The sequence below is a fragment of the Macrobrachium nipponense genome, chromosome 9 (genome assembly GCF_015104395.2).
Source record: "Macrobrachium nipponense isolate FS-2020 chromosome 9, ASM1510439v2, whole genome shotgun sequence".
Classification (NCBI taxonomy): Eukaryota; Metazoa; Arthropoda; class Malacostraca; order Decapoda; family Palaemonidae; genus Macrobrachium; species Macrobrachium nipponense.
In genome coordinates this window covers 22,215,429-22,238,312 of record NC_061110.1, presented here as the reverse complement: position 1 = coordinate 22,238,312, position 22,884 = coordinate 22,215,429, and the positions used below count along the sequence as shown (strand labels likewise).

The 22,884-nt window shown below is 47.8% G+C and overlaps 1 protein-coding gene across 1 annotated transcript in view; it reads right to left on the bottom strand.

The window, feature by feature from the left end:
- The window catches only part of LOC135218386 (cell division cycle and apoptosis regulator protein 1-like), a 184,240-nt gene that overhangs the window by 95,210 nt on the left and 66,146 nt on the right, over positions 1 to 22,884 (bottom strand). The window contains exon 6 of the mRNA XM_064254676.1: positions 14,623 to 14,848. Coding sequence (XP_064110746.1) covers positions 14,623 to 14,848 — 226 coding nt within the window. The remainder of the gene's footprint in view (positions 1 to 14,622; positions 14,849 to 22,884) is intronic.

The window sequence follows — 22,884 nt, the reverse complement described above, 5'->3', positions numbered from 1 at the left end:
TCTCCGAAGTCCGACAGAATTTCAAAACTCCCGGCACACGCAGTGGTCGGCCAGGTGGTAGTACCCATTCCCGCCGCTGGGAGGCGGGCGTCAGGAACCATTCCCATTTTCTGTCAGATATTTCTAGTGCCACTGTCTCCTGAGGGGAGGTGGGTGGGCACTTTGATTATATATATCTGCCAGGTAAGTATGAACAAACCTTATTGTATCATAACAATATCATTTTGTTCATGAACCTTACCTGACAGAATCCCACCTTTGGAGGAAGGGGGAGACAGACTCGGATTTTTTGGGAAAACAAATTCCATTTACATGATTGATATCTTGGTTCCTTACCTGTTAGCATAGCTGACTTCGTGAGTACCGTCACCCAAGTCTGCTTCTGCTTTACTAGAGACTCCAGCAAGGTAGTGACCTGCGATGCTGTTGAGTTCTAGAGGATCTGTCAACGGGGGCGTGACCACAAAACAACTAGATCCTACATTATAGACCTCCAATTTCTTGGGTAATGCATTCCTAGAGGTGCCAGCAAGGACGTGACCTGTGTAGCTGGTGCGCTCTAATGAACTGTCACGGGGAGCGTGACCACAATGTGACAGATCATATAGGTGTTGATTAGACACCGAATGCTGTTAATGCTTCACTGGAGATGCCAGCAAGGACGTGACCTATATAGCTGGTGCGCTCCAGATGATTTGTCAACGGGTACATGACCACAATGTGACAAAAACATTTTACCCTATTATGAGGGCGAAGCAAATCATTACCACCCGACCTAGCCTATCTGCTTAAACTTCGTATAACCAAGGCTAATGGAGGGAAGTCCGCCTAAGGCGGCCGACCCAAGACCACAATAAACTAAACACCTAAATAAGCATAATAAACTAAAAATAAAAAATAAAAGGAAATAAAATTAAAAAGTCCAAACTAACATATTATTTCCTAAATGATAGGAAGAGTGCTACTCTCTGTACCCAATACAGTGTCTGCTGCAACATATGGGCCCAAAGAGCAACAGTTCTCGTATGTAGTCCTCACCTCCCGAAGGTAGTGAGAGGCAAACACTGAATTACTACGCCAAAATGTGGCATTCAAGATGTCATTAAGTGCCATGTTCTTTTGGAAGGCTACCGACGTAGAAATAGCCCTCACTTCATGCGCATTCACCTTCAACATTTTCATATCACTGTCTTGACAGGATGAATGCGCTTCCTGATGGTGTCCCTCAAGAAAAAAGCCAAAGCATTCTTCGACATTGGTAAATTTGGCTTCCTTACCGAACACCACAAGTTATCCGAAAGACCTCTACAATCCTTAGTCTTCTTTAGGTAGAATTTTAGAGCCCTGACAGGGCACAAAACTCTGGCTCGCGCCCAACGATTTCGGCCATCCCTTTAATTTCGAAGGTCCTAGGCCAAGGGTTGGACGGATTTTCATTTTTTGCCAGGAACGTTGGGCTCAAGAAACAAACCGCGTTATAACCTTTAAAGCCCACGTATTTGCTAATCGCTTGTACCTCGCTGACTCTCTTCGCCGTCGCCAGAGCAGTCAGGAAGATAGCTTTTCTAGTAACATCCTTCAGGGAAGCCGTATGCATAGGTTCGAATGGACTGGACATGAGGAACTTCAGAACTACATCCAAGTTCCAAGACGGCAACCTGGGTTGTTGAACCTTCGTTGTTTCAAAAGATCTCATGAGATCGTGAAGGTCACTGTTGTCCGCTAAATCCAGGCCTCTGTGCCTAAAGACAACTGAAAGCACACTCCTATACCCCTTGATTGTAGAGACTGCAAGTTTTAGATCCCTTCTCAGATATAAAAGGAAGTCAGCAATCTGGCTCACAGAGGTCGTGGTGGAGGAAATGCCGTTCTACTTGCACCAACTCCTGAAGACTGCCCACTTCGATTGGTACAACTGCATTGGATGAAGCTCTTCTTGCACTGGCGATAGCTTTCGCCACTGACATAGAAAAGCCTCTCGCTCTGGCCAACTTTTGGATAGTCTGAATGCAGTCAGACTCAGAGCGGAGAGGTTTCTGTGGTACCTCTCGAAGTGGGGCTGTCTGAGTAGATCTGTCCTTACTGGAAGCGTCCTCGGGAAGTCTACTACGAAGGCCATGACCTCTGTGAACCAGTCTCTCACCGGCCAGAACGGGGCGATCAAAACAAAGTCATTCTCGTCCCTTCCGACGCCGCAAACTTTCTCATGACTTCCCCTAGGATCTTGAACGGGGGAAAGACGTACAGGTCCATCCCCGTCCAGTCCCAGAGAAGTGCGTCTATCGCCACTGCCACTGGGTCGAGTATGGGAGCAGTACAGTGGAAGCCTCTTCGTTCTGGACGTCGCAAGATGTCCACTAGCGGACGTCCCCATAACCCCCACAGCTCTTGGCATACCTCCTGATGCAGAGTCCACTCGGTTGGCAGAAGTTGACCTCGTCTGCTGAGGAGATCTGCCCGGACGTTCTCTACTCCTGCTACAAACCTTGTAAGGATAGTGACGTCCAGTGCCCTTGCCCACAGCAAGATCTCCTTTGCCAGGCCAAAAAGGGACCGAGACTGTGTTCCTCCCTGCTTCTTCAAGTACGCCAGAGCTGTGGTGTTGTCTGAGTTGACTTGGACTATTTCGATGCGAGACTTTTCTTGGCAAAAACTGGAGAGCTAAAAAGATGGCTGCCATTTCCTTTAGGTTTATGTGCCAGGACACCTGTTCCCCTCTCCAGGTGCCTGACACTTCTTCCCCCCCTAATGTTGCTCCCCACCCCGTGGTGGACACATTGGAGAACAACACTAGGTCGGGGCTCTGAAGCTTGAGAGACACGCCCTCCGACAACTTCACTGGATCTAGCCACCATTTTAAGTGATGTTTTACCTCTCTTGAAATTTTTAAGCTCATATCCAGATTCTTGTTTTCTTTCCAATTTTCCTTGAGAAAAAATTGTAGCGTCTGAGGTGCAGTCTCCCCAAAGAAACAAACTTCTCCAGTGAGGAAATGGTCCCCAGCAGGCTCATCCATTCCCTCACCGAGCACGAATCTTTCCTTAGGAAGGCTGTCACTTTGTCTAAACATTGCTGCTGACGTCCCTGGGACGAAAAAGCTCGAAAAGCCACTGAATCCATCTGAATTCCCAGATACAAGATGGATTGGGTTGGAATCAGATGTGACTTTTCGAAATTCACCAGTAGTCCCAGGGACTTCACCAACGATAAAGTTGTTTGAAGATCCTTCAGACACCGCGTTTGAGTGGAGGCACGAATGAGCCAGTCGTCCAGGTACATAGAGACTGATATTTGCAAGATGAAGCCACCTCGCCACGTTCTTCATTAAAGTTGTGAAGATCATAGGGGCAGTGCTCAATCCGAAGCAAAGCGCCCTGAATTGATAAACTGTCCCTTTTAGGACAAACCGAAGATACTTCATCGACTGTGGATGGATGGGGACGTGGAAATATGCGTCTTGAAGGTCTAATGAAACCCATCCAATCGTTTTGGTCTTAAGGTCCCAAGAACTGACTGAGGTGTCTCCATCTTGAATTTCTGCTTCTGTACGAACCGATTCAGACTGCTCACATCTAAGACTGGTCGCCAACCTCCTGACTGTTTCGGCACCAGGAATATCCTGTTGTAGAAGCCTGGAGATTCCAGGTCTACGACCTGTTCCACCGCTCTCTTTTCCAACATCTGCTCAAGCAGATCGAAAAGGATTTGCTGCTTCTCCTGATGGTAAATAGGGGATACATCCTTGGGTGTCGTGCACAGTGGGGAGGTTTCAGAAAGGAATCTTGTACCCCCGCTTGATGACGTTGAGCGACCAGCTGTCCGCCTTCCTTTCTATCCAAGCTTTTGAGAATAGTCGAAGCCTGGCTCCTACTGGTGGCTGAAGGATATCTGGTTCATTTCTTTCCTCTGATCTTAGCCGAGACTCTGCCTCTGGAACGTGTATTTCCTCGAGAAGATGTTCTCGAGGAAACTCCACCTCGAAAGGGCTTCTGCTTCTTGAACGGTTGCGCCCGTGCCGACGTAGAAGAAACAACCGTACGTTTTGCCGACTGAGCTAGGAGGTCTTGGGTAGCCTTCTCTTGTAGACTGACAGCCAGATCTTTGACCATAGCCTGAGGAAAAGATGGCACGAAAGAGGCGCATACAACAATTCTGCCTTTTGAGAGAGAGAGACCGCCTTTGCAGTAAAACCACAATAGGCCGCTCTCTTCTTCAAAATCGAAGTGCAGAAGTGCGAAGCCAACTCCTCCGAACCATCCCTGACGGCCTTGTCCATGCATGCAAGCACGCTGGACAGCTCCTCGAGGCTAAGCGAATCAGGACTACGCGACCGGTTATCCAAGACCCCTAAACACCAATCCAAAAAGTTGAAAACTTCTATCCTACGGAAGATTCCCTTCATATGATGGTCCATCTCAGAAAGGGTCCAGGGCACTTTCGTCGTCGACAAAAGGGATCTCTTCGGTGCATCTACCAAGGTAGCGAAGTCACCTTGGGACGAAGAGGGGGCTCTAAAACCTATCTCCTCCCCTGTCTCATACCAAAGACCGCCTTACCTGTCAGTCTTGAAGGGGTAGGGCGAAAGCGTTCTTGTTTCGGGCTTTTCTTGACTCCATCCAATTCTGCATTTTCTTAAAAGCCCTTTTTGTTGATAATGAAGTAGCCATCTTCAACAATCCTGGAGTCTTGATAGCCTTAAGACGATAGCAATTGTGAAGGAGGCGACTGCGGGGCTTCAGGTTTAAAATGTTATTGTTATAATACAATTAAGTTTGTTCATACTTACCTGGCAGATATATATATAGCTGTATTTCTGACGTCCAACAGAATTTCAAAATTCGCGGCACACGTAGTGGGGCGGTCAGGTGGTAGTACCCATTCCCGCCGCTGGGCGGCGGATATCAGGAACCATTCCCATTTTCTATTCATATTTATTCATGGCCCTTGTCTCCTGAGGGGAGGAGGGTGGGCACTCTAAGTATATATATCTGCCAGGTAAGTATGAACAAACTTAATTGTATTATAACAATAACATTTTGTTCATGAAACTTACCTGTCAGATATATATATAGCTGAATCACACCTTCGGATGGTGGGTAGAGACAGACTAGGATTTTTTAGGAAATTTAAATTAAAATAAAAGATTAACTTATTGGTTCCTTACCTGATAGCAAAGTAGACTATGTGATTACTGTCACCTAAAGCCTGCTTATGCTTTATCAGAGTTGCCAGCCAGGTTTTGACCTGTAGTGCTGGTGCTCTCTGGATGCTCTGTCAACGGGGACGTGACCACAATGCGACAAGACCATCTAGGCAAACATATGGCAGTAACACAGCAACCGACCACCACCTGACCAACTAACCCAAAAAACCCCTGATATTAACACTATGGAATGGGAGATTTTCACAGAAGATCTCACCATCAACCAAAAAACACAATAAACTAACCTAACTAAGCTAAGGGATAGGGAGAGAGCTACCTTCAGCCCCCAAAACTGTGTCTGCCGAAATGTAAGGTCCCAAAGAACTACAGTTCTCGTAAATCGTTCTCACATCCCGGAGGTAATGTGAGGCGAATACGGAATTGCTCCTCCAGAAGGTGCTATCAAGAATATCTCTGATAGACATGTTCCTTTGGAAGGCAAGAGAGGTAGCTACGGCTCTGACCTCGTGAGCTTTCACTTTAAAGAGGCTCATATCAGTCTTCTGGCAAGATGAATGAGCCTCTTTAATGACGTCCCCTCAGAAAGAAAGCAACAGCATTCTTCGACAACGGCAAATCTGGTCTCTTCACCGAGCACCAGAGATTACCTGAGGGACCTCTTATCTCTCTAGTCCTATTCACATAGAACTTGAGAGCCCTGACAGGGCACAGGGCTCTCTCTGGTTCTTGACCCACGAGACTCGATATTCCTTTGATTTCAAAGCTCTTTGGCCAAGGATTAGACGGGTTCTCGTTCTTAGCCAAGAAAGAAGGGTTCAACGAGCAGACAGCGCTGTCTCCCTTGAAACCCACTAGGAAGGCTACTGAACGCTTGGATTTCACTAACTCTCTTCGCCGTCGCCAGAGAAGCTAGGAAAAGCGTTTTTCTCGTTAAGTCCCTTAGAGAAGCTTCATGGAGAGGCTCAAAGGGACTTAGCATCAGATGTTTCAACACCACATCTAAATTCCATGAGGGCGGTCTTGCTTGTGGAATTTGGTGGTTTCAAACGACCTTAAGAGATCGTGCAGATCCTTATTGTCGGAGAGGTCCATTCCTCTGTGGCGAAAACGGCAGACAACATACTCCTATAACCCTTGATTGTAGGAACTGCCAATTTTTGCACATTTCTTAGATAGAGTAAGAAATCTGCTATCTGATTCACCAGAGGTCGTGGAAGAGGAAATTCCTTCCTTCTTGCACCATGCCCTGAAGGAGGACCACTTAGACTGGTAGACAGCTCTTGAAGAGGCTCTTCGAGCATTAGCGATTGCTCTCGCAGCTGCCTTTGAAAAGCCTCTCGCTCTGGCCAGCTTTTCGATAGTCTGAACGCAGTCAGGGCCAGAGCGGAGAGGTTTTGGTGAAACCTTTTGAAGTGAGGCTGTCTGAGTAGATCTCTCCTCCAGGGCAACGTTCTTGGGCAAGTCCACAAGGAACGTCATGTACCTGTGAACCACTCTCTTGCTGGCCCACATTGGGGCAATCAGAGTCAACCTTGTCCCTTCTGACGCTGCGAACTTTCTCATTACGTCCCCCATGATCTTGAATAACGGGGGAAAGGCGTAAAGATCCAGGTCTGTCCAGTTCCAGAGCAAAACGCGTCCACTGCAATTGCCCCTGGGTCCAGAACCGGGGAGCAATACAGAGGAAGCCTCTTCGTCCTTGATGTAGCGAACAGGTCTACTAGAGGACGTCCCCACAATTTCCATAACTGTTGACAGACTTCCTGGTGCAAGGTCCATTCTGTTGGTAGAATCTGATTTCGGCGGCTGAGAAGGTCCGCCCTGACATTCTGACCCCTGCCACGAATCTTGTCAGGATCTTGATGCGCCTTGCGTCTGCCCATAGCAGAACTTCCTTCGCCAGGAGAAAAAGGGATCTGGAGCGAGTCCCTCCCTGATTCTTTAGATACGCAAGGGCTGTGGTACTGTCCGAGTTGACTTGAACAACCTTGCTTGACAATCTTTCTTCGAAGAACTGCAGCGACAGGAATATCGCTGCCAGTTCCTTTACATTGATGTGCCAGGCTACCTGTTCCCCTCTCCAGGAGCCTGACACTTCTTCCCCCCCTAGTGTTGCTCCCCAACCGGAAATGGAAGCGTCTGAGAACAACACTAGGTCGGGGCTCAGAAGATTTAAGGAGAGGCCCTCTCGTAACTTCTGAGGGTCGAGCCACCATCTTAAGTGTACTCTTACTTCGTTGGAGATCCTTAGGATCGCATTCAGGTCCCCTTTCGACGTCCATTCTTCCGCAAGGAAGAATTGAAGAGGCCTGAGGTGCAGTCTTCCCAGCGAGACAAACTTTTCTAGCGAGGAAATGGTGCCCAGCAGACTCATCCACTCCCTCACCGAACAAGCTTCTCTCTCTAGGAAGGCTGCGACTTTCTCTAACCCCAGTCGCTGACGTTCCTGGGATGGAAACGCCCGAAAAGCCACTGAATCCATCTGAATCCCCAGATACACGATGGACTGTGTCGGGGTCAGATGCGACTTTTCGGTGTTGACCAACAGACCCAGAGACTTTGCTAGGGCTAGCGTAAACTGAAGGTCCTTCAGACACTTCTGCCTCGACGACGCTCTGATCAGCCAATCGTCGAGGTAGAGGGATATCCTGATTCCTGACGAATGGAGCCACTTCGCTACATTCCTCATAATCATTGTGAAAACCATCGGGGCCGTGCTGAGACCGAAACAAAGGGCTCTGAACTGCCAAACCCTGTTGTCCAAGACGAATCTCAGGTACTTCCTTGAAAGAGGGTGGACTGGGACGTGGAAGTATGCGTCCTGCAGGTCTAGAGACACCATCCAGTCGCCAGGTCTCAATGCTCCCAGCACCGACTGAGGCGTCTCCATTCTGAACTTTATCTTTTCTACAAAAAGATTTAGCCTGCTCACATCCAGGACCGGGCGCCAACCTGACGACTGCTTCGGCACTAGGAAAATCCTGTTGTAGAAGCCCGGTGACTCTAGGTCCAAGACTTGTTCCACCGCTCTTTTTTCGACCATCTGGTCTAAGAGATCGAAAAGAACACTTTTCTTCTCTCCCTGATAGGATGGAGAGAGGTCTCTGGGAGTTGAAGTCAAAGGAGGAGGATGTAGAAAGGGGATCTTGTACCCCCGCTCTACTATCTTGAGGGTCCAAGGATCCGCTCCTCTCTGCCTCCAAGCCTCCGCAAAGAATTCCAGTCTGGCCCCGACTGGTGTCTGAAGGACGAGATCTTCATTTGCTGTTTTTAGGTTTGAATGAAGCTCTTCCTCTCGAAAACCCTCTCCCTCGAGGAGCTGCTCTCGAGGGGGGTGCCCCGCGAAAGGGTTTGACTTTCTTCGGGGGTTTGCTGAATGTTGAAGTGGAAGGAACCGCTGGACGTCTTGAAGACTGAACCAAGAGGTCCTGGGTCGCCTTTTCTTGCAAACTCTGTGCAAGATCCTTTACCATAGCCTGGGGGAAGAGATGGTCCGAAAGAGGCGCAAAGAGCAATTCCGCTTTCTGAGCGGGAGATACCGACTTAGCAGTAAAATTGCACAGCAGTGCTCTTTTCTTCAGGAAGGCAGTTCCAAAATTCGAAACTAGCTCCTCCGAACCATCCCTGACGGCCTTGTCCATACATGACAACACGCTGGACAGCTCCCCCAGACTGAGAGAATCAGGACTTCTAGACTGAAGGTCCAAAACTCCCAGACACCAATCTAGGAAATTAAACACATTAAGGGTACGAAGAAGTCCCTTCAAGTGGTGGTCAGTCTCAACCGGAGTCCAGGTCACCTTAGCAGACGCTAAGAGAGACCTCCTCTGGGCGTCCACTAAACTGGAGAAGTCACCCAAAGCGGACGAAGGGACCTTTATTCCCACATCCTCCTTGGTCTCATACCAAACTCCTCCTTTCCCGGCGAGTCTAGAGGGTGGATGGGCGAAAGTGGTCTTGCCCTGATCCTTCCTTCTGGACATAAAGTCTTGAAGTTTCTTAAACGCCCTCTTGGTCGACAGCGATGTCTTCATTTCGACGAATTCAGGGGTCTTTACGGTCTTGGAAGACGAAAGTTGCGAGGGAGGAGACCTAGGGGCTGTCGGCTGGAACTTGTCCCCGAAGGCTGAACGTAACAGCCTAACAAGAACCTTGTAGTCCGAGACAGCTGAAGCTACCGGCTGTTCTTCCTCTACGGAACTACCCTGGACTACTAAGTTCCCCTTCCTTCCCTAAGAGGAACTGGAGAACGCCTATCAGGAGAGGGAGTACGTCCCGTAGTCTCAATCCTGAATAAAGACTTCCGTTGGTTGGAAGTCCGCTACAGGTACGGAAGCGGCCGTACGTTGATCTTTAGAGGCACGGACATCTTCCGAAAGAGGAGCGTCCTTAGAAGCCACGTGAACTGTCTTAACAGAAGCTCCCCTACGAAAGGAAGCGCGAGCTTCCTGACGAGCGGCGCCAAAAGCGTCCTGCTTAGACAAGCGAGCGTCCTGCTTTGCAGTCTCAAAAGCGTCCTGCTTCGCTCGAAAAGCGTCCTGCTTCACACGGCGAGCGTCCTGCGGAGCGTCCTCAAAAGCGTCCTGTCTATAACCAGAAGCGTCCTGCTTCGCGCGCCGAGCGTCCTGCCGAGCGTCCTTAAAAGTGTCTTGAAGAGAGCTCAAAGCGTCCTGTCTAGAACGCCGAGCGTCCTGCCGAGCGTCCTCAACCGCTACTTGCCGAGAGCGCAAAGCGTCCTGCTTCGAACGCCGAGCGTCCTGACGAGCGTCTTCTCCTGAGAGAGTAAAAGATCTGCTAGGAGAGCGAGAACGTTGACGATCCGGAGAGGCGGAGAGAGACGAGCGAGCTGAGAGAGAATGAGGCCGCTTCGTCCTCTTGACGGGCAGCCGAACGTCCTTCCTACGCTTAGGCTCGACTGCTGCTGGGCAAGTCCTCTGAGCCATCAGCGACGTAATCTGGTCCTGAAGGGACACAAGGATATCCTTCGTAGGTGACGAAGGAGCAAAAGAAGGGGCAGGACTGAGACTGCGAGAAGGCGAGGGGCGAGGGGACGCCTCCTTCCTTCTAGCAGGTACAGCTATCTGCCTCTCAGGTGAACACGCCTGTGCGTGGAAACGAACGTCCTCATCGGTAGAAAGCCTTCCTCTCTTCTGAGGAGGAAAGGCGTCATAAGCGTCCTCTGACGAAAGAGGAGACATAGGACGTGAAGCGTCCTCAAAGCGAAAAGTCCTTTTCAACGGACGCGAGTCTCTCCGAGCGCTCCACCCCTTTGCGCGGGGAGGACGCTTCGGAGGACGAAAAAGCAATCTTTCAGGATACGCGCTCGTGCGCGCTCCTTGGCAGCCTGGGATTTAGCAACAAGGCCTGCCGAAGGGACGCCAGATCGGTGGGGAAGCCCCCGTAACCCTCTTGCGGCTTTCGACATACCCACTCCCTGAGTACTGGGAGTCCGATAGAGGTCTAGGCCTAGAGGCATTATGGGGCCGATCTGACGCCCCCTCCACAACACTAGGGGCACTAACACAAACTTTCACTGGGCCGGTTTCTAGGGCCCAATACTTTAGATTCGAGAGCACGAATAGACTCTAGAATCAGAGAAAGGGTGTTACCTTCTCCAGACACAGCACTGGGGCCCGAAGGCAACAAAACAGGATTAGGTTGGGCAAAATCTACTGGTGTTAGAGGAGGAGAAATTACTATCCTTACCTTTAGTAGAGCTGCCCTTGGAGGAAGACCTCCTGACTCTATCGCGCTCCAATTTACGCCGATAGGTCTCATACATCCTCCATTTATCATCATCCAAATCCTTACATTCATTGCACCGATCATCAACCACGCAAACATGCCCCCTGCAATCCATACAAACTGTGTGAGGATCAACTGAGGTTTAAGAAGCCTCACCTTACATTCACTCCTACACACACTCTGAAACTTCCCGAACTTGATCCAGACATACTGAATCCAGAAAAGCCAATCCAAAATCAAAAACCAATCCACTATTACGCGTGCCAATCCAACAATCCAGAAGTCGATACCAAAAGTCAATCCAGATATATTAAGCGAGATAATGAAAAAAATCCTAAGACGGAGGTACTGTAACAGATGTTTGCAGCACCGGCGACAGAAAAAATATGAATAGAAAATGGGAATGGTTCCTGATATCCGCCTCCCAGCGGCGGGAATGGGTACTAACCACCTGACGCCCCACTACGTGTGCCGCGAATTTTGAAATTCTGTCGGACGTCAGAAATACAGCTATATATATCTGACAGGTAAGTTTCATGAACAAACTTCTCTTCAAAAGAGGTTCGAAGCAATTGAACCAAAACCTGGTAATCTGAAGATACTGTTGATGATTGTTCTTCAGTTAATTCCTCCGACAAGTTTCCTTCTTGAGATTCATTACTATCCTCCGAATCTCGGCGAATGTCTGAAGAAACATTACGTCGTGCGTCCAGCTGCGCGCCATGCCTGGCGTCAAGCCGAGCGTCGAGCCGAGAGTCACGCTTGGCATCCAGCCGAGCGTCACGCTTGGCATCCAGCCGAGCGTCACGCTTGGCATCCAGCCGAGCGCCCCGCCCGGCGTCGAGCCGAGCGCCCAGTCGAACGTCAAGCCTGGCGTCAAGTCTCGCTGCTGCCTTAACGTCGTGCTCTGCAGACCTTCGTGCACGAAATCTCGAAGGTGAGGTAACAGGAGAAAGAGCGAGGCGATGAGAAGGAGAAGGAGACTGCCTGGATCTCTTGACTGGCAGTTTATCATCCTTCCTCCTGTGACGTGAATTATCCTCTTTCTCTGCAACTAATAAGGCAATTTGATGTTGCAAATTCTCAATCTTCTTCGATTTAGGGCTGATCCTGTGAGAAGACGAGGGGCGAGGGGAAGCCCTCCTCCTTCTCACATGGACCGCCACAGGTATATCCTTAGCGCAACCAGGGCGCTCAAAAGCATTATCGTCAAAAGACATCCTCTCCGGCGACGATCGCAACACAGAAGAAGAGAAAGGACGTGAAGCGTCCTTCTCCCTAAGACCAAAGGTGCCGGTCGCCTGTGTGACACCTTGCACCTTTGCTCTCTTTTGCGGTGGAGAGTCTTCGAATTGTTCTGGAGACGACCGCAAAACAGAAGGGGCTAACGGATGTGCAGCGTCCTCCTCTGAGGAATCAAAGGCGGCGGCCGCCTGTCCGGCATCTATCGTCTTTGTCCTCTTCAAAGGGCGCGATCGCTTCCGAAAGCTCCAACCGCTGCGCGGGGAGGACAATTCTGATGACGAAAAGCACTCTTTCAAGATCCGTTTACGAACTTTGGAAGCCTGGGAAGCGCCCCCAGGTCTTGCCGAAGGAACGTCAGATCGGTTGTCCGACCCCCCTTCCGCAACACTCGGAGCATTATCACTACACACCACTGCACTATTAACACCTTCTAATGCTTGCACTTTTGATTCCAGGCTACGCAAAGATTCAAGAATCATTGATAGGGTATTACCCTCCACAGACACTAATGTAGGGCCCGAAGGCATCACAGGTTTAGGAGGGATAAATTCCACTGGATGTGTAACTGGCGTTACACTCCTTCTTACCCTATCTCTTTCTATTTTACACACATATGATTCATACGCCTTCCACGCAGAATCAGACATACTCTCACATTCATTGCAGCGATCATCAAACACACAAACATGTTTCCGACAATTCGCGCACACTGTATGAGGGTCTACCGAAGATTTCGGTAGCCTCACCTTGCATTCTTCCACACAACATACTCTGGCGCTAGTCGAACTAGATCCAGACATCTCAAGTTTAAGGAAAAATCAAGCCAAATTCAAAACCAATCCACAATTAGCGTATGTCTAACCACCGATCCAAATCAAAGACCAAAAAATCAATCGGGATACTCAAGTGACCAAAAGAGTTCCAAAATCCAATGACGGAGGTGCAGAAAACATTTGTTGGCTGCACCGGTGATAGAAAATATCTGACAGAAAATGGGAATGGTTCCTGACGCCCGCCTCCCAGCGGCGGGAATGGGTACTACCACCTGGCCGACCACTGCGTGTGCCGGGAGTTTTGAAATTCTGTCGGACTTCGGAGAATACAGCTATATATATATCTGGCAGGTAAGGTTCATGAACAAAATACAAATTAGTTACAAATTTGTCATTTTTCAACTTCTTGAAGAAGGTAGGGAAAATTTTCTAGCATTTTTTTTTTCTTACATTGCACATTTGCATATCTTCCTCTTTCCACTGATGTTTATTCTCAAATTGGCTGACCGCAAAGTTTCCCCGGCCTGGGGTGCTGCATACTGATTTTTTAGCCTGGCTCTTAACCCTTTAACCGTTTAGTACATATATATACGTAGCGCTCCAAAACTACCTGAGCCTTTTACTATGTATGTAGGGGAGCAGATGTTTTGACGTGATGTTTTGTACGTATATATACGATGCTCTCTCTTGCTATAAAAAGACTTCAACTGCTCTTTAGGCCATGCCCAGCATTCCATGCAAGGATTCGTTATAGTACAAAAATTAGAACGGCACCTGCTACACATAATGTGGGGATCGGTTGCCGCCGAAGCCAAAAAACGAGAACACAGAAAACCTGGAATTCCGGGGCACACACGTTGAAGAGGCCAAGAAGGAGCAGAAGCAGCCATAATATCAGCCAAACACACACTAAACTCAAGCAAAACAGGCAATGAACCAGGTAAAGGCCAAGAGGGGTTAACCACGACTCTCGCCCTGGCAGTTAAAGAAAAGACTGACGCGGTGGTGTAGGCATGTGGTCCTTGACCACTCTTCACCCGATCTACGCATGTGTTGCCAGATATCACAAGATTCCTTGCTTTCATCTGTTTTTTTATAACCAGATCCTGCTAGGCGCTAGAAATAATCCTATTGTTAAGACCGAAGGTTTTTTCACGCATGAACAATTATGGTTTTCTTTAGAATCAGGTAATCATGAGCTACTAAGCCGAGTCTCGTAATCATCAACAGCTTCTTCATCGAGTAGTGATATTTTTTCAGGCAAAAGGTTTGTCCTTCACCTTAGAACACTCATTATGGGGGATAGATGGTATCAAAACAAGAAGAAATCAAATCATTTATCGAGTGCCTACAGCGAAGCGGGAGACGAGAGGTAGAAGTCCTTTGTCAGACTCTTTCTGTGCAGCTCCAGCCTTGAAAGAAGAACGTTTTGCTCCATCAAAGGTGGTGTGGCATGAGCAGCAGGCGACCGAGACATGCAGTTGGTGACACTTAACAGGTTATATAATAATGGAAGTCTGACTACAGAAGTGAAGCAGAGGTTTGCATTTTGCACTAGCACATCAATGAGTTATACCAAAATTGTTGTAGTACTCAATAAAATGTATGAATCTTAGCATAATAGCAGAAATAAGATTTGCTTCCACAATTTGTTATGGTACAACTAAAATTACATCATAAATACAACAAACTAACCTTGGCAGCATAGCAATGGTTGACATCAGGGGGATCATATATGGCATCATTTTCTAGAACAGGTTCCACTTCCTTATTCATTATATGAAAAGAGACAGGACGGGGAAACTGAAAGGACCTGTGTGCAGGAAAGGTATCTGACCATAACGGTCGGGCCAAGAATACATCCGATGGAACATAAAGGTTGTTATATCGTTTTTTCAATTCTAAAACATTTGCCTCTTTCCTGCAAGAAAAGTCAAACAAAGAAATATCAACATTTTTTATGAAAAACATATTGTCTATTTTGTAAAATAAAAACCTCTGCCTTCCTAAATACATTACTCCTTTCAACAACAACACCATTAAGTATTTATTTAGACTAAGAAGCATCACATTTACTAAAACCAATGGCTCATTTACAGAAACAAAACCTTCCCTACAGAGAATGATTGAGGGCAGAAACAAAATGCTCTATAGGAAGCAAACATTAAATATACGATTATAGGCAGTCCTCGGTTATCGGTGGACTTGGTTAATGGTGATCGGGTTTTATGGTGCCATAATGGGCAGTTTTGGTTATGGGCACCATAAATAGAGTCATGGCACCATAAAATGCCTAACAGAGGTGCCATTAATCGACTCGGAGCTGTAAGCGCCATAAATTGCTGAGTTTCAGTTCATGGCAGTTTTTGCTTATCAGCACGCTACTGAGAACAGAACCCCCACATAACCGGGGACTCCCTGCATTCACAATGAGGTACAGTAGAGCCCCGGACCTAGATGCTAATCTGTTCCAGAAGCGACGAGACGTGATTTAGTCAAGATCTGAATGAATTTTCCCCCTAAGAAATAACTGAAAATGGATTAATCCGTTCTTGACCATCAGATATTACCCTAACCTTGCCTTTTTATAGAACACATTACACATAAATTACAATCACATAAGCTCAGTGTTAAATAACACACTGTATTAGACACTTTTTTACATTTTTAAATATATAGTACTGTATTAAAATAACTGCCCTACGTACGCCCAATGCGGCCATATTACCGATGGCTGAATGAGCACCACAGGCTGCGGTAGGTACGTAGTATGTACTGTAAGGGGTAGGTACAATTATTGTTGCTAATAATAAAACATAGAATCATCAAGCCTAATTATTACATCAGATTAACCCTTAATGGACGGTTTGCTCCTTGTTAATAGTAATAACAAGTCTGGGATGGTGGACGGATTGATCCTGTAGATAAAAGATATTAAGCACAATCGATTTAGAAAGAATTTGGGCAGGAAAGAGGTGCCAATACTTTTATAGCCCATAAATTCACTAATGGCAACTTTTACACTGGCTAAAATCAAGACTAGGTGGCTCATGCAAGCTTAGTAGTGATTTTGACTTCAAGGGGGGAATGTAGTACTTCTGTCTCATGTGATGTCTTTGTAAATTTGCTCATAAATATACCAAATGGCTGCTGTTGGTTTTAGTTCTGATCTTTTACGACAGTATGTCAGTTGTAAAATACCAAATTTGTAACTAATTTGTATTTTTCATAACTAACAAACCTGAGGTCTTAACATTAGGATTTACTAGCGCCAAGCTGGAAACCGGTAGAATTAAAATTACACTTGTGAGATCCAGGGACTAATGGCATCTATACCAGGTCACGGGGCATGTATACCCAGAATGCCCACGGCTACCTGTGACCCATCAGTTATATTTCTAACCCAGTTTAGACTGCTAGAGGGGTGGTTCGAGGTGGGCCTTTAACTGTTAAGACCTCAGGTTTGTTAGTTATGAAAAATACAAATTAGTTACAAATTTGGTATTTGTTCATACACGAAACAAACCTTCGGTCTTAACATTAGGATAGACTTACTATTGGAGGGAGGTAAGTCTCTACAACTGACTGGGAGTTTGCCACCTTATCCATTTCCGAATACATAGGGAAATTCTAAGAGAATGGACAATGAACCTAGGACCAAAGATATAAGCGGATCTATTGGTTTCCTCCCACTGGGTGTAGATACCATTCTACTGTTTACTCTTGTCCCTTGCGACTGGATCCACCTTCACCCCTCTTTTCCTTATTATCCAGAGGGGTGTGTTGCTACTGAAAAGTATATCATCAGCTAAGATAGCTTCACAGTATGGCTGACCATCTCACCTGCATCTAGTCCGTTCCAGCACATGACGGTACTCTCCTTCATATTGCCCGTAGTTAAAGGAGTAGGAAGAAAGTAGTAAAGAAAAAAGACCAGTCATCCCATTCATTCTACTTTCATACCTTCATCTTAGACTAGACGCAAACTGACCCGCCAGGGGCACTGGATGAACTATATCACTTGTTGGGCCGCCACCACTGGACCCAAGGAAAAGGTGTCCAAGGATCTATGGGCAACATCTTTCAAATAAAATGAGGTGAAAGTTGTTTGGCGCTTCCACACGCCAGCTTTCAGAATTTTATCCACAGACATGTTCTTCTTAAATGCCAGGGAAGCACTCACACCCCTGATGTCATGAGCTCTAGCTCCCACCTGGCTATCTGACCCTCTGTCTTCTGCCGTATAAGCATCTCTGATCGTCTCCCTTAGCCAAAATGATATTGTATTCTTGGACACTTCCTTCTTGTTCCGTCCTGTACTTACGAACAACCTCTGGCACCCGGCCTGAGGTGCCTTGTTCTCTTTACGTACTCCCTTAGTGCCCTGACGGGGCACAGGAGCATTTCAGCTTTGTCGTTGTCTACAAAGTCTGCCAAGGAAGGTATGGTAAAGGAGTCGAATCTGCCGTCTACTATTGTTGGATTTTGGGTCTTTGCCACGAATTCTGGACAAACTCACACACCATTGATCTCCAACCTCTCGAGTGCTTTATGAGATATGAGAGGCCATGTAGCTCCCCCACCCTTTTTGGTTGAAGCCAGGGCCAATAAGAAGACTGTCTTCAGGGTCAGGCTCCTATCCGTGGACTACCTTAGTGGTTCGTAGGGGGGTTTTGTCAGACTACTCAGTACCTTGGTCAGATCCCAATCTGGGGCTTTTAGCTCCTTTGGTGGGCGGGATGACTGTTCAAAGCTCCTCATCAGCATGGCCAACTCCATGATTGAAGACGATATGTCCACTCCTTTCATTCGTAAGACTGAGGCTAGAGCAGCCCTGTACCCCTTCACTGCAGATACAGACATATGTTTTTCTGTTCTGAGATATATCAGAAAGTCTGCTAACTGCTGAATAGTGGTACCGAGTGGAGACACGTTCCCTCTACGACACCAATCACAGTATGCTGACCACTTCCCTTGGTATACTGTCGCAGATGATTTTCTGATATTCCTGCCATCTGAGTTGCTGCTTTCTGCGAAAACCCTCGCTCTCGGAGGAGATACTTGACAGTCTCCACCCGTGAAGCGATAGGGACTTCACCGACTGGTGGTACCTCTCCACGTGAGGCTGACACAGAAGGTTGCTCCATGGAGGTAACTCTCTTGGCAACATCTACTATGAGTTCCAGTAGGTCTGGAAACCACTCTGCTTTCGGCCATAACGGGGCTACCAGGGTCATCTTGAGGTTCTGAGACCGCATTACCCTGTTCAGAACCTGACGGATTAGACAAAAATGGAGGAAATGCGTACACGTCCAGATTGTCCCAGGGGTGTTGTAGCGCATCTTCTGCTACTGCCTCTGCGTCCGGGACTACTGAACAATACACTTCCAACTTTTTGTTGTACCTGGTTGCGAATAGGTCTATGATCGGTCCTTCCCACAACATGAGCATCCTGTCCACTACCTGTTTGGTGTAGGGACCACTCCGTTCCCAGAATCTGATCCCTGCGGCTCAACTTGTCGGCCACTATGTTTCTTTTTCCCGGAATATACCTGGCCTTGATGTCTACCAGGTTCTCTATAGCCCACTGGTGAAAGTTGAACTGTCATTACATGTAACTGCCGAGAAACTAGGCCTCCTTGCTTGTTTATATAAGCTACTACTGTGGTGTTGTCTGACATCAATACCACTGAGTGTCCCTTTACTCTCTCCCTGAATTCTTGTAGAGCCAGGAAAGGAAAGCTGCTTTCAACTCCAGCACGTTTATATGGAGTTCTCTGTCCTTGCAACTCCATTTTGCTGACACCATCAACTCCTCCATATGGCTCCCCAGCCTTCTAGTGACGCATCCGAGAACAGCAAGAGGTCTGGGGAGGATTGTTGAAGGGGGACACCCACTGTCAGATTGTCGTCGTCCACCACCACCCACAGCAAGTCTTTCCTCACTTCTGCCGACAAGGGAATTTGCTCGTACGGGTGATCTACTGTTGGTGACCAAAACTCCTTCATCCTCCATTGTAGGGACCGAAGGTGTAGCCTTCCTTGTGGTACTAGCTTCTCCAGGGAGGTTAGGATTCCCAGCACCACCTGCCACTGTCTTGCTGGCTGTGTCTGCTTTCCAGAAAGGCATTCACCACTTGTTTGCATTTCTCTACTCTTTGGTCTGTCGGGAATACTTTGGCTTGTGTTGTGTCTATCACCATTCCCAGATATTCCAAACGTTGACTTGGATCCAGCTGCGACTTCTGCTGATTCACCACAATACCTAGGCTGTGACAAAGCTGCAGGAGGCCGCCCTGTCCCTGAGTCTAATTCTCCCTGGACTTTGCTATCACCAGCCAATCGTCCAGATATCTATTAGCCTGATCCCCTGAGCATGCGCCCACGCCGACACGAGGGTGAACACTCCTTGTAAAAACTTGAGGAGATGTTGTCAATCCGAAGCACAGGACCTTGAACTCGAAAGTCTTTTCCCTGCAAGACTGAAGCGGAGAAATTTCCTTGAAGACTGATGGACTGGTATCTGAAAAGTATGCGTCCTTTAGATCGACTGTCAGCATAAAGTCTCCGATTCTGACTGCTTGTAGAACCGTTTTTCGGAGTTTCCATCTTGAAACTGGTTTTCCTTATAAACAGATTCAGCGTTGACAGGTCTATTACTGTCCTCCACTCCCCGTTGGCTTTGGTACCAGGAAAATCCTGCTGTAGAAGCCTTTTGTCGGACTGCATACTTGTTGCACAGCTCCTTTTTCCATCATCTTCTTCACTTCGTCCTGCAGAATAGTGGCCTTCTGAGATTTGTGGGCATAAGTGACGTGGGTAATGGTTGATTCGGGTGTCAGGCGGTAGGGTTTTTCCTCGAACGGAATCAAATACCCCGATCCTGAGAACATCCACCACCCACTGCTCTGCCCCTAGTTCCTGCCACGCCTTCCAGTGATTTGCCAGGCAACCCCCCACTGGTGTGGCCGAGTGATGGGAGGCGCCCATCCTATCTTCTTGAGCCTCTCCTCTTCCCTATTGCCACGCCCCTTCCTCTGTGTTTTCTAATTCGTGAAAGGGCCGATGAGTTATCCTCTTTGGGGAAGAGGGTCTTGTGACTCTATTAGGGATGCTATGTCTCACTGTCTTCTTTCGAGACATCTGCTGTTGTCTTCCCTCCAAAGGAATAGTTTGACTGTTAAGAGGTTTTCCTAACTGCCTGTTGCACCAACCTATCGTTAGTGTCCATCCTTCTTCTATCTATCGCCTCTTCCAGTATGACCTCTGGCAACAGTAGTTGCGATTCCAAGATATCCCCATTCCTCATTGCTAACAGGGAATCCAAATCCACATTGCGGCTTAGTCTAGCCAATGCTGCATCTCTCCTCATTAGCAGGATATTTGCCCAAACATTGGCACTTACGTTTGTCAGGTACGCAATCGCCTTGGACCCTGACTGTAGTAATCTAATGAACAATGGTTCATCCACTACTTTCCTTGTTGCTTCCGAGGATGCAATTTTCGCCACTGCTGTTGACCAAAGGTCTAACCAGGACGCAGCCTGAAAGACAGAAGAAGCTGTTGCTTCTAACGTAGCAGCCTCATTGGTACGTCATCGAAGGGCACTCCATTTTAACCTGATCCAAGGTTAATCCAGGCCTTAACCTTACAACATTAGGGTTCATTTGTCTAGACAGCAAAGGGACCTTCGGTGTCGTATAATATTTTCCTTTGCTTTATCATTGGAGGGGAATAATTTAAATGATCTATTAGATCTTAAGGAATTATCCCTCCCTGCAATCTTTGCGTTTACGTGTTGCAAGACCGATTCCGCATGACTCGAACAAGGCAATTCATACGACACCTTGGTATCCCTCTTTAGTCCAAACGCCATGTCAATTCCAGGAGGAAGCATACTGGCCGGTGTTTCTGTCTTCTCCGAAAGGCTATTGAATTTGACGAATCAAATCAATAACCTCTGCATACGAGGCCAGAAACTCTTGGTTTTCTCCTTCCTCCGGCTCTAGTGTACCACTCTCCGTCACGAGAGATGTTGTCTCGCCTCTATCTTCTGACAGACGGCCCGGAATTCCACGGCCGCCTGCCCCTACGGCCGCGGTCTCTTTGATCTTTGCTGGCCGCTGTTGGCTCGATCCCAGATAGTCAGCAGGGGAACGAGAAACGTCTCACTCTTTCTCTGCTCACGGATCTAGAGCGAGAATCTCGTCTAGATCTCCAAGATGAAGGCTCCCTTAAGACAGAGGTAAGTTCGTCTCTATTAGCATTGGCATCGTTTTCGAGCGTCGGCGAGCCCGGCCCTCGGCCTTCTATCCAGAAGGACACTGCCTTCCACGAACGTATCCGCCGAGGTTGCCAACTCTCTATTTTTTGTACTTTTAATAGGAGCGTTATCGTCCTTCGTACGTATTTTGAACGGCCTTACGGGCGAAACTGGGACCTGCATTCCATCCTCTGCTGCACCTTTCGCCGCCAACGTCGATTTTACCAGAGGTATCGCAGTTTTTGCGATCCGAACTGGCAACTCCGCCTCGGCCGCTAGCTCGCCGGCCGTCACCTCTCTCGCTTGTTCGGACTCTTGCGAACGGCTTCGTCTGCCAACCTTGTGCTTAACAGCCACTGATTTTCCGACCTTCTTGCTGACTTGAAAATGACAGTCTTGGTCCGAAGAAGAGGAAGAATTGATTCTTCTCCTCTTGGCCCGAGGATCCGCTAGGAACTCCCGAATCCTCCTCCAACGCTTGACTGGCGCTCGCCGTGACGTTATCGGACTTAGCGATGACGCCGAACTAGAGGAAGAAGACGAAGAGGGCGAATCACACTTTTTTCTTTTTGTCTCTCTTATTCATTCTCTCCTCTATATCCTGTAACTTCTGCATTACAGTTTGCATTGACATTGACGGGTCAGAAGGCGAAAAAAGGCCGAGAATCGGTCTGTGACGTCATCACGCCTGCCATCTCAGAGTGTGACGTATGTTGTGACGTCATCCCTCTCGTAGGGAGAGACTGAGAGGTTTCTGCTGGCAACCGCACGTTTGCTGCCAAACTACCTCCCACGTTCTGCATCGCTGTAAATACTGAGTGGGATGGTGAAGCAGCGGCATTAATTCCCATAAGTTGCAAGCCCGGGGGATGAGGAACATTCAGCGCTGCCGGACCCTGCTGGAACCGTGACGTCATATAATGCGCAAGCAGACCATCCAAGGTTGGTACGCCTGGTAGGCCTAGCGCTGACCACGTACCATCTAACCTATGCGCTTGAGTAGCAGGAGCCTGGAACAAAGATGGCGGATCTCCCCCTCTACTTGCTGGGAACAAAGGAGAGTGCAAAGTTATTCATAAAATTACCCAAGGCCCCTCCTGACGTTTCCGATACAGAACCGCTAGGAGAAACCGAAGGGGGTATGAGACAATTCAAAGCAGGTGGAGAAACATATGGAGCAGCCTGGTTTATTACCGATACAAAAGAAGCCGGTAAGGTTTGGTCATCCAAAGATGGCGTCACCCCCTTTCTTTTGTATTGGCTTTTCCCATAGAACTTCTTCCACTGTTCCACCGACCAACCGCGACAAACAGAACACGGATTAGTAACCGTACATACGTTTTCCCTGCACCTACTACACGTTGGATGAGGATCCGTCGACACCGAAGTTAGGAACCTAGAACAAGGGAAGCCACTGACTCCTGGGCATTTCCTTTGTCTCCTCTTCGAAGCGGTAGACGATCCCGATGTTGAGGCAAAATTCTCCATCATACCACGTATACACTCTTACCACACACTGATCACACTTGGAGAAAGAAAAGGAATGAAAAATAAAAAATGAAATGGATAAAGAACGGGCAAACTGAAAAACCGGCTTTAAATGAGATAGACAGTAACACGTCTTATCTTAAAGGCGGTAGGAAAATAACTGATGGGTCACAGGTAGCCGTGGGCATTCTGGGTATACATGCCCC